The 12,292-nt window shown below is 37.1% G+C and overlaps 1 protein-coding gene across 1 annotated transcript; it reads left to right on the top strand.

Moving 5' to 3' along the window:
- The first annotated feature begins 4,644 nt into the window (after nt 1-4,644).
- Nucleotides 4,645-5,184, top strand: LOC145994071 (uncharacterized). The gene has a single exon (XM_083130156.1). It carries the CDS (start codon nt 4,645-4,647, stop codon nt 5,182-5,184), a length of 540 nt encoding a protein of 179 aa, XP_082986282.1.
- Nucleotides 5,185-12,292: the final 7,108 nt, after the last annotated feature.

The raw sequence follows: 12,292 nt of genomic DNA, 5'->3' as shown, positions 1-12,292 counted from the left end.
GTACGAGTGTATGAGCTTATTTCATTACATAGCTAGCAGTTCCAGTTATGCGGAAGTTTGCCAGCAGACACGATCTCGCTGCCCGATGTAACGGCCGCTGCTCTGTGGAATACTCAACTGTGAAACGCACTGTACTATGCAACACAATGTTTTCAATCTGCTTGAATACAGTTATTTCACAGCTTATCACAATTGTGTTTCCCCATTATATTTCTGGATGTTTCAAGCATCTGTGTATTAACATGCCAAATTAAAATTTTGCCACATTTAATTGTCTGGCTGATTTCGTCCAAATTGGAATACTTCATACATCCTCAAAAATATCTGGCTGCTTTGAAAATGGCAATTCCCATGGTCAAAATATCAGTGACCATCAATTTGGTCGTCAACGTTCCCCAAACATTCACTATATTCCAAAACATTTATTGTCTAAATTCTTAAAAGAGTTTCTTTTCTTAATATCCAAAAATGTAGTTTAGGTATTTGAAAGTCACCAGAATTTGGAATCTACCTCAGCATATGAAAAATGCATTTTTCATTTACAATCTTGAAATGCTTTGAACAAATGCAAATACAAATACGAAAAAAAATCGTTCTCAAGGTGTATCTAGTTGTGATTCATTTCAACTAAAAACCTCTATATTTGTTGCAGTTATCATGGTCTCAAAATTGGTGACTTATCGTTGAAAATAGAATTTGAGACAAATCCTTCAAGTTATCTTGCAACTATAAAAATTGCAACTCAAAAGCTTTTCATTTATGGTGGTTATCATAAATACAACGTTTGTGATTTTGCCATAACTCCTCTCCTCCGCTATGAAATATTATTTTAAAAGTTTTACTCCAAAATTGCGGACCAATGAAATCTCTAAAATGACTCAGTTTAATTTCTTATACTCTAAAAATGTATCCTAGACAGTTTTGAACAAAAAAAAAGCGTAGAGCATAGCATAGAAAATCAGTTTTTCATCCACCATCTTGAAACACATTGTCCGATTTTACTCACAAGTTTTCTAGCTGCAGAAATAATTTTACCTAAATGATTGTAAATTTAGTGCAGTTATCATAGCCACTAAACAGATGAGATCCTTCTGGCCATTCACCCTAACTCATGCATCATATTTTGATAATTTTATTGTCAAATTATAGTGCAAGTACATAATGCTCCTGTAGGTTTCATGCACAAAGCTCACAAAATATAGCCTATTCAAGGGTTTGAAAATGTCAAAAATGATCAAAATATGGAAGTATACATGTATACTGTATTTACTTGAGTATCCTATACACCCTTAAAAAAAGTAAGAAAAAAAAAGAAAAAACTTAAATTGTGGTAGATCATGAAGGTGCAAGACTTACATGGGTAACAAGCTCCAAACCAGACATAAATAACATTTGTCTTGCATAGGCAAGCAACCCATTATGATGAGAAATTAGATTTTTTTTTCAAGGTGTTTTTTTTTTTATAAAACCCGCATGGGGAAAACTGGGCTGGGCCACCCGGGCCAACTCTGGTTGCAAGTCCACTTTATGCACAGAAAGGCTAATCGGGACTGAACCTACAGTTTAAAGTGGGACCCGAACCACTGTGCAATGTGCGTCCTTCGGGTATCGGACCTGAGATCCCTCGATTATAAGGCGACAACGTTACCACTATGCCATCGGGGAGGCCCAGTAGCATAGGCGTGAAAGTACATTTCTTATATTGTATATTGTATACATTCCTGTGTCTGTCTTACTACTAATTTTGCAGCTCACCGTCGGTTGAAAAAAATAACCCTCGTACGTACATAACCAAACATAAAAAAATCCATTCAACAACGGAACATTGTGTACTTTTCTCCTGCTTACTCATAGCAATAAAAGCTTGGCTCACAAAGACGTTTCTCTATTCCACTTGCAATTGCTGAATCTTACCGAGTTGAAAAAGAATCCAATTCTCATAAATATGCAAAGAGAAAAGAGTTAGTTATTCATATCTGATGTTGCATATAAGGATTCATCTTCAGGCTTCTTTACATATGTAGGCTTGTTGCCAGCTTTTGTAGAGATTATGAGTTGGATTTATGGCGGAGGAGTTGATACACCAAACTTCACTAGAATTATGGCAAAGGCTGAAATTTATATTTTTCTTCTTCCTGGTCTATGTACTGAATTTCATAGGGTTTTGTCTTACAGGCAGACTGAGATAAAATGTTACTTCAGCAATTCAAATCCCGCTGTCGATCATCCTTTGCATGGTTTTCTCGTCACTTATTCCAAATGCTGCGTTAAACAACGTCAAGGACCCTTCCTTCAGTTTCCTCGTAATCGTCCCCGTCTCAGTTAACCTAGTGATACAAGTAAGCGACGTTCAATAAATCACCTAGAACAAAGGGCACGTAAGACAACACACGACGGCAGGAAGCACAGTGCAATTTGATTTCACCTGACTAGACTCGTCAGCCTTTAGGATAATTCCGTATGAAATGACCCAATTTTAAATGACACTGTTCTACAAATTTTCACTTTTTTTCTATTACAGAAAGGAAAGTAGCTGTTTCTTACTGAAATTGACCTCCTGAACACGAATATGCACTTCATTTTCTAAGATTGGCTCTCAATTTGAAGTTACAGCATAATTCATGTTACCCATAAGCAATGCATTGGCTCTTATTTTCAAGATAAGCATAATTCATGTTACATAACAATTAATCATAAGTAATGTGGGCATAACTTGATAAATATATCAAGGGTGCCCGCAGAAGGGAGCCAGGGGGCACTTGTACCCTCCGAAACATCTGGAAAGACTTGATACTATTCAAATTTTGAAATTATAGCATAAAATCACAGACAAGAGGTACCGTGAAAGACAGCAGAATAAGTGCTTATGCAAAGTATCCTAGTGCTGGTGATGCTTTATGCTTGATGAGAATTCTGTTAACTGGGGAAAATCATCACTCTACGTTTCTTCCACTTTAAACACTGCACCCCCCTCCCTCTCGCCCCCGAGAAAATATCCAGCGGGCGGCCATGAAATATATGGTTACTGTATCCTCGGAAAGGATGTTCTTTTGTTGTGCAGGAGAAAGTATCTTTTCCTTACTTAAATAGATCCCTTGAACATTATAAATCACTAACAGCAAAGCAGTAAGTAATACTGTTGAAATCTCACCAAATCTTCTCTTAAGACGTCAGAAGATTCTCCACTAGTTGTTCATAGTTCTTTGCTCTCCTTTTCCCTAGAAAACTATGACAGACTTGTCGAAATACATTCCATGCAGTTCACTCACCATCACCGGATTTCTTTCATGTATTCACAAGTTTCCTTAATGCCAACTACATGGACAACAGGAATTGAAGGTAGAATATTGCAGTTGTGCAGCAAAAATGCTTTAAGAGAGAACTTGGAGGAATCAATAAAAAGTCTCCAGTCCCCGGTCTTATGTGATATATTCATCGATGCTAAAGCTTTTGTCAGGGTACATAGTCAGTCAGGTTGCCTTTGTTTCGAAAAATGGAAGAAATTCCTTGTCTGTAGCAAGTAGTACCTTCACATCATCCGCCAGGTGGTTTCATTGTTGCAGACGTAAGGTGTTATGTCCTAATATTAATGACATAAACAGAAATAAACATCTCAAGATTGGAACTTCATAATTAAATATATATTCAAACTTGTAACAAGGTGGATTACATGATTAAAACTTAAACATCCATAAGACACAAAAACAAAATGCATAATCGTTGCTATGCACAGACTATGTACATTGGCCATAACTCCTAGTTCACCACATACAATAATGTATTTTATAATATATATCAATCTTCTCCCCTTCTAGAGAAAACAAACTTGTGAGGGGTAAAACACTCTTGGGCTTTTTACTCTTTGAGATTTCCTTCTTACAAAATCACTTCCTCCCTTCGAAGACAAACTTGTTCCTGGACCAAGTCTGCTCGCTTCCTTCGAATATGATCTACTTTCTTGCTTCGGAGACGAACTGTGAGCATTGTGTTCTTCACTGTCGCTTAGTTCCTGCCGATCCATTTCATTTTTAATCGGAGGATATAAATATGCATGATATGCACTATCGTCATATTCCTTGAGTATTTCTGACTGATTTGAATCTCCTCCTGTTTCATGAAGAATCTTTAAAAATGAATAGTGTACATTTCTGTATATGCCAGTTTCTACATCTCTTACTTTATACACAGCAAAACTGCATCTTTCAATAGTCTCTCCTTTTCGATATATCTTTCTTTCAGGGCAGTAATAATATACAGGGTGTGGTCAAAAGTCTGGACCGGGCTAAATATCTCATAAACCGGGTTTGTGTGTGATCGGATGTCAGTTGGTATCAATGTTAGTGGGAGGGGGAAACGTTATGACGTGGTTATGGTGGTGGTCCGCCATCTTCGTGGTGGCCATCTTGGATTCAACTTTCTTATTTCAAATGGCAACATGGTCGTGTGACATATCAAAAAACATTAGCTTTTCAAGAGGAATCGAATGGCGAAGTTAGTTTTTCAGTAACATCAACGGTGTTGAAGTTATTCGCGAATTTAGGGTATAATTTGTTAGATTTTGTATGTCATTTGTATGATATGTGAAGCGTTGTATGGCACAAAAACTGACTGTGTTTCATTTTTTTTCACAGGTAGGACCATAACATGTTAACTCGTGAGGAGAGAATTGAAATCATCCTTTCCGCTGGAGGACGCAGTTCAGCAGTAATAGCAGCTGACTTCAACGAGCAGCATCCTAATCGCGAACCCGTGACGGACAGTGCTGTGCGAAAACTAATCCGCAAATTTCGTGCAACAGGAAATGTGGACGATTTTCCTCGATCAGGACGACCACGAACTGCGACTGATCCAGACACATCAGCAGCCGTATTGGGAGTATTGGTGAAGAGTCCGACAAAGAGTGTGAGACGTCTATCACGTGAACATAATGTTAGTGTCAAAAGTGTTCAAAGAATCCTGAAAAGGGAAAAGTGGCACCCTTACAAATTACAGCTGAAACAGAAATTGTCAGAGGATGACCCTGATAGACGAATTGAGTTTTGTGAGTGGGCGTTGGCCCAGATTGCACGTGACCCATTGTTCCCTCATAACATTGTTTTCAGTGATGAGGCAAATTTCTACGTCACAGGCGAAGTGAACAAGCAAAATGTTCGGTACTGGCAGACACAAATCCCAATTGGATAGATGCAACCAAAATGCAAGGTGGTGGTAAGGTTATGGTGTGGTGTGGTATATGGGGTGAGAAACTTATTGGACCTATCTTCATCGATGGAAACCTGGATGCTGCAAAGTATGAAGATATGCTGGAAAGCACTGTTATGCCACTTTTGTTATATGAAGGGACATTTCCTCCATATTGGCAACAGGATGGCGCACCTCCACATTATGGTCGTGATGTTGTAAGGTGGCTCAATGAACAGTTTCCCGGTAGCTGGATAGGTCGGCGTGGACCAGTTGATTGGCCTGCATGGTCTCCCGACTTGACACCATTACATTCCTATCTTTGGGGGCACCTTAAAGCTATTGTGTATGAATGCAAAATTACCAACGTTGCCCACCTAAAAATGAGAATAATTGAGGCCTGTGAACAAATAACACCTGCTGTGCTTCGTAAGGTACACGAAAATTGGGTTGCACGTTTACGTATGTGCATACAAGAGAACGGCGGACATGTGGAACATGTCCTGTGACTGGTAATATCCTAATGTGGTGCTTCTCTCTTATGATTACAGAGTTTCTTGTACGTATTGGTGTTTTTTTGACCTTCTCTTTATCTTGTCCTTCAATTCGTAACAGCCCCCAGAACCACATTGCACATAACCAAAATCTAACACATTATACCCTAAATTCGCGAATAACTTCAACACCGTTGATGTTACTGAAAAACTAACTTCGCCATTCGATTCCTCTTGAAAAGCTAATGTTTTTTGATATGTCACACGACCATGTTGCCATTTGAAATAAGAAAGTTGAATCCAAGATGGCGGTCGACCACCATAACCACGTCATAACGTTTCTCCCTCCCACTAACATTGATACCAACTGACATCCGATCACACACAAACCCGGTTTATGAGATATTTAGCCCGGTCCAGACTTTTGACCACACCCTGTACTTTACTTCCAATTGAAAATTTCTCACATTCATAATGAACATTTTTAGTGTCATCTTTAATGATTATATTACTTGCAGTGTTGTAAGAAAACATTAATGAACTTGGAGATGTTCCAGTTGATGGCAATGAAGTGTTGTTATGCCAGTGTATTACTGTACGCAGTAGTGATTCTACTTCAGTATTTAATTTTCTAACATCCCCTTTTGGAAAATCTCCTATGAGGGTTAGATACCTTTTCACGGTATTGACTGTTCTCTCAGCCAACCCGTTTCCCGAAGGTTTATATGGGCAGGAATGCTTTGTTCAATGCCCAACCTTTGGCAGAACATCTTAAATTGTTCACTTGCAAAGGGTTGTCCATTATCTGAGACTAACTCTTTTGGAGAACCAAGTATGTAAAATTGGCTTTTTAAATGTCTAATAGCTTCCTGAGCCGTTAAATTAGAACACTGCCAAACATTCAAAAATTTCGTGTGAGTATCAACACACAACAGGAATAAATAACCTTTGAAATAGAAATGATCGACATGTACACGTTCCATAGGTTGTGATGTCGGTGTCCATGATATAAATTGTCCTTTTGCTGGAGCTCTTGCATTCGTCTGACAAGCATCACATTTTGCAACAAAACTTTCAATGTCAGAAGTCATTTTAGGCCACCAAACTAAATCTCTGCAAATCTGTTTTAATCTCACTACGCCACTGTGCAGACCATGAATTTGAGTGAGAAACTTGCATCGCAGTGTCTCTGGCAATACAATTCTATTTCCCCACATCAACAATCCATCTTCTGTTGACAGTTCCAGACGTTTCTTCCATAAAGCTACTGCTTCCTCATTGATTTGTGGATCAATTCCTCTTGGCCAACCATTCTTAACGTAAATTGTTATTTTAGACAACAAACTATCACTTTTTGTATGCTCCTTGATCTCAGATATGCGTAATGGTTGTAACTTTTGTTCTAGATCTGCATACGCTGTCAAAACCAAATCTGATTGCAATTCTTCAGGTAGTGGTAATCTTGACAAAGCGTCTGCTATTGGAACCTTCTTAGAATACACTATTTCGTAATTCAGAGATGCCATGAATATTTTCCATCTCTGCCAACGTGCAATGTGTTGCATTGGCACTGGTGTATTCGAATCAAGCAATGATTTCGCAGTCGTTGAATCAGTGTATATTGTAAATTTTTTACCTGCCAGATATAAGTAAAAATGTTTCACAGACGAAAGAATGGCTAATGCCTCTCTTTCTCCCTGACAGTAATTCTTCTGAGCAGGTGAAAGTGTAGCTGAAAAACACGCCACTGTTCGATGTTCGCCATTTATCTTGTGCCCTAATCGTCCTCCAACACCGTAGCAAGAACTATCCGTTTCTAGGATTATTTCTTTTGAAGGATTGAAAGGAATTATAGCAGGTGTCTGAACAATCTTATCTTTAACAGCCTTAAATTCCGATACACATTGATTAGACCACAACCATTTTTCGCCTTTCCTCAGAAGTCAATATAGGTGTGGTATTGTAGATGACAAGTTGTGTAGAAAACGGCTTTGAAATGCAACCATCCCTAAAAAACTTTGTAGTTGAACCCTATCCTTTGGCTCTGGACTTTCTAAAATAGCACGCACATGTTTTTCAGTTGGTGTGATTCCATTTGCCGTGAAACGTCTTCCTAAGTAAATCACTTCTTGCACTAGGAATTCAGATTTACTTAAATTGACTTTAACATTATAATCTTTAAAGCGTTCCAGAACTTGTTTTGTTCTTAGGAAACATTCTTGTAGACTATTTCCAGAAATGATAACATCATCAATAAATGCTGCAACTCTTTCCAATCCTGTTAAAATTGAATCAATTACCTGTTGGAAAAGCTGAGATGAAACATTTGTACCAAATGGTAAACGTTGCATTCTGTACAAGTGAGAATCATAATTTAAACATAATATGTTTTGTGAGTCTGGACGCAAACTAACTTGTAAAAATGCTGAACGTAAATCAAGCCTGGTGTAGTACTTTCCTATTTTAACTTTTTGTAAAATATCAGGAAAATCTGGTAAAGGATACACCAAACCATCGGTTTGAAAATTGACCGTTTTCGAGTAATCTACACAGATACGTATAGAATTATTTGATTTCTTAACTGGCACAATAGGACTTGCCCATTCTGAATGTTCTCTAGGAGCTATAATATTCGGCTTACACATATTATCTATTTCTTCTTTTATTTGATCTCGTAATGAATATGCTATTCTGTACGCTTTCCTGAACACAGGCCTAGCATTCTTCTGTAAAGGTATTGATACCTTGAAATCTTTAATGGGTGTACTAATATCCTCATTAAACAATTCTGCAAAAGATGTCAGTAATTGTGAATGACAGTCTTCAATGTTCATTTGTTTTACATTACTTGAATTATGTACGTCGGCTTTATGTTTGTTCAGAATCTTGACATTGCTAGTTTGCCCTTGCACATTTGATGTTCGTGAACATTCACCCACGTCATCAATCTTCTGTACATGTACCTTTGGAGTATCCATTATGCCTGAACGCTGAATTTTCGAACAAGCATCTGGTAGCGAATCTTTTGATTCCAGACCTAAGCAAGCATGTGTAGAATCTTCATTTTGAATGTAATCAGTTTCAGGAAACTCATTTAGAAGTTTGCTGCGCCAATCACCAAATAATATGTTCATTCCAACTCTGCCAATTAATATATTTGTATTAATCTTATCTCCAACAACAAAAGGCATCATGTACATTTTGCCATGATAAAGTTTTAAGTTTAATTGGCCTAATAAACACAATCTTTCACCTGATATCGACGTATATGAATTTAATAACGGACTCAGTGTGAAGTTGCCAATAAGATTAGTTAACAAATCTTTTGAAATGAAATTAGCAAAACTAGCAGAATCGACAATAGCTTCTAACGATTGGTCTTGTATTATAATATCAATGTACAAAGGTAAACGTTCATTTCGCAATGAAATCTGATCAGCTGCGTGTTGCAAATTAGAAATAGATTCATTTGCTTTCTTATTGTACATTTGTTGCGTGTTTGTAGTTAAGAAAGTATACGCACTATCTTCTTGCATAGAGAATAAGCTATGTTGAGAATTGCATTCTCCATAAACATTACCTTTGGTATCCAAATTACTGTTCCTCATTTCACAATTTCTTTTATACATACTAGATAAATTGACTGCAGGTTCCTTCCATTGATAATTTCTTTCAAAACATGCAGCCAAGAAATGTCCTTTCTTCTTACAGAAACTGCAAATAGCATTGAATGCAGGACAATTCTCTTTGAATGTACAACCTAACCTTGCACAGCGCTTACATTTTATATAATTTGCCTGATTTTGCCGTGATACAAATTTTAGGCTCAATGCAGTATGGGGTTTAGATTGTGGCATGCCTTTGTATGCATTATTTGTTCCCAATCTTGATTCTCTTGTATCTTGTTGATTCTTTGAAAAATGAGCTTTAGCAAACGAATTGTTTGTACCGAATCTACGTGAGCCTTGTATTTGTTTATTTTCACCTACCGAAAATGCATTTTGATTGACTTTATTTTTATTTGTGCGTATTATCTCATGTTGGAGTACTACATCACAAACCATTTCGAATGTGTTGGGCATGTCTGACAGTAATCTATCTTTTAGTATACTACCGGCTAGTCCAAACACGAGTTTTTCTCTAAGACGAGTGTCTAATTCATCTGTTGTAAACTCACAAGTTATTGCAGCAACTTTTAAACGATTTATGTACGATGTAGCTGTCTCACCTTGCTCTTGCTTTATTTGCATAAAAGCAAATCGTTGAATCCATTTATTAACTTGTGGTGCATATATTTTTCGCAATGTATCAAAGAGTTCCTCCAAGGTGCAATCTTGTGGATCCTTTGGACTTAATCTGTGTTCCAGCTCTTGATATGGTAAACTACCGATTACAGAAATAACAGTAAACACTCGTTTCCTTTCTTGTATATTGTTAGCCTCAATAAAAGCCTTGAATCTTTTAATATACGAATTTATATCCTGGCTTGGGTTATAAGCCTCAAATGCAGGTATAAAACTTATGTGTTTTTCCATACTGGCTCACTTGGACTTCATTACTATAATTCTACTTACAGTAGTCATTATTTATCTTCTTTAATCCTCGTCGCCATTTTGTTATGTCCTAATATTAATGACATAAACAGAGATAAACATCTCAAGATTGGAACTTCATAATTAAATATATATTCAAACTTGTAACAAGGTGGATTACATGATTAAAACTTAAACATCCATAAGACACAAAAACAAAATGCATAATCGTTGCTATGCACAGACTATGTACATTGGCCATAACTGCTAGTTCACCACATACAATAATGTATTTTATAATATATATCATAAGGTCAACAATTCAGCTTTATTTTTGTGAAGTTCTAAGTTCCTGATTTGGTAATTTAATTCGGCCTGTGTTATCTTATGGGGTTCGCTAGCAGCCAAAGGTAGTGAAATACTTCCCTGAATACATGACATGTAGCAATGGTGAATGGAGTGCTGCTGGTGGGATTGCTATGTTGCCAACCAGTCACCAGTGTTGACACGTATACTGCATATACGATATCTAACAATATTTCTGAGACATTGCACAAATGAATACAAACTGACTAATGTTGCAAATATCTGAAATATCACAGGATGGCGTGATATACTGGAACGCGACGTGCCAGACCCTCAACAACATTGCCATATAAACTCGAATTGAGGTGGGTCGCTTGAATATGCCATCTCTCCCCCCCCCCCCCCTTGTGTTACGCCAAAACGAGAGCCAATCGAACTTTTTTAATGCCATTTCCGCATTCAGCATACTCAGATTAGTAAAGAATGGCTGCTTTCATTTCTGTAACAAAATATTTGTAGAACAGTGTAATTAGTTACATAGCCATCATCTAAAAAAACCTTGATATATTGTGAACGTGTTCCTACATGAAAAGTGTACTACAAAACCAAATTTTGAAAGTTTGTTTTGCCCTGGTGGCGCTAATTTTCCTAATATTGCGGGAGGTATTTTTAGCAATTACAAGTTTTTGAGAAAGCTTTGTTTGTATCTCCGGGGTGAAAAGAGATGTACAGTAAAACAAAAGGCATTGCAGTCCAATAAACAGACAGTTTATCAAACTAATCCTCCTGGATTACGTAGTTTGATACTGATCTATTACTGATATGTTATTGTATGTATACATAATGAAATTGAATGTAGAAATATTATGACACATTGAAAGACAAATAATTTAATCCATTATATTTTTGTACGGTTCCAAATTTTTATCATACATTAAACCTTCCGCTAATGTTTATGCAGTCATAATCGTGTCTTAAAACACTGACCCTTTTCTACAACAAAGCCTTAAATATGGTCACTTGCTGAAAGCTTTCATTAATTAGGTTCGTTTAGTGGTTAATTAGGTGCTACACCACTTTAGAATGAATACATTTTGTTTTGAAATATGAATAGAAAGCATCCTGCTTGGAGGAAAAAAGTAGTGTGTAGCTGCTGCTTCTGCTAAGACATACTTTAGGAATAAACAACATTCGGATTATTATGACAAGGACTCTAAGTAATAGTTTGACCTTGCAGCTTTTATCCACAGTTGCAAAGTGCGAAATTGGTAACAAGCATGTAAGAAGCTACACATTTTGAAAGCAAAATAAGGATTTTTATTAGGTCTTATCACGGTGAACTGCTTCTACAGAGGCACTATGATTCTTCACGTTGATTACTCCTAGTAATCCTTAGCAGTAATTTCCTTAATTATTGAATGTGTTTAAGCATTCCGCCACAGAGGCTAACTACCTTTGGGGGAGGGGGGTGCAAAGTAGCAGAAACGAAACAGTAGAAGAGCGCGCATAGCTGAGAAATTAAACATGAACGTAGTTCGAAACTTTGGAATTTGGAATGCTCTGCTCCCCCGTTACAAGTATTAAAGTTAAAAGTAAGAGCAGCTTCTTGAGGATCATTTCAAAACTAACTTCTGGAACTTTTTCTTTCTTTTTTTCCTCTGGATTTTAAACTAACCACCCTCATTCGTTTATCTCGGCTCTTTGGGGGGAATGTTTTGAATTTCATGAGAGCAATATGTACTTGGAAGATGCTTCCCTCGTCGTATCACTGTTTTAATA

This window comes from Lepisma saccharinum, chromosome 10 (assembly GCF_977018435.1).
Source record: "Lepisma saccharinum chromosome 10, izLepSacc3.1, whole genome shotgun sequence".
In the NCBI taxonomy this organism is placed as follows: domain Eukaryota; kingdom Metazoa; phylum Arthropoda; class Insecta; order Zygentoma; family Lepismatidae; genus Lepisma; species Lepisma saccharinum.
Note: the sequence above shows the minus strand (reverse complement) of the source record. Positions and strands in the feature narration are given on the sequence as shown.

Coding starts and splice junctions, on each gene's coding strand:
- LOC145994071 (XM_083130156.1), top strand. CDS start 4,645: ATGTTAACTCGTGAGGAGAGAATTGAAATCATCCTTTCCGCTGGAGGA.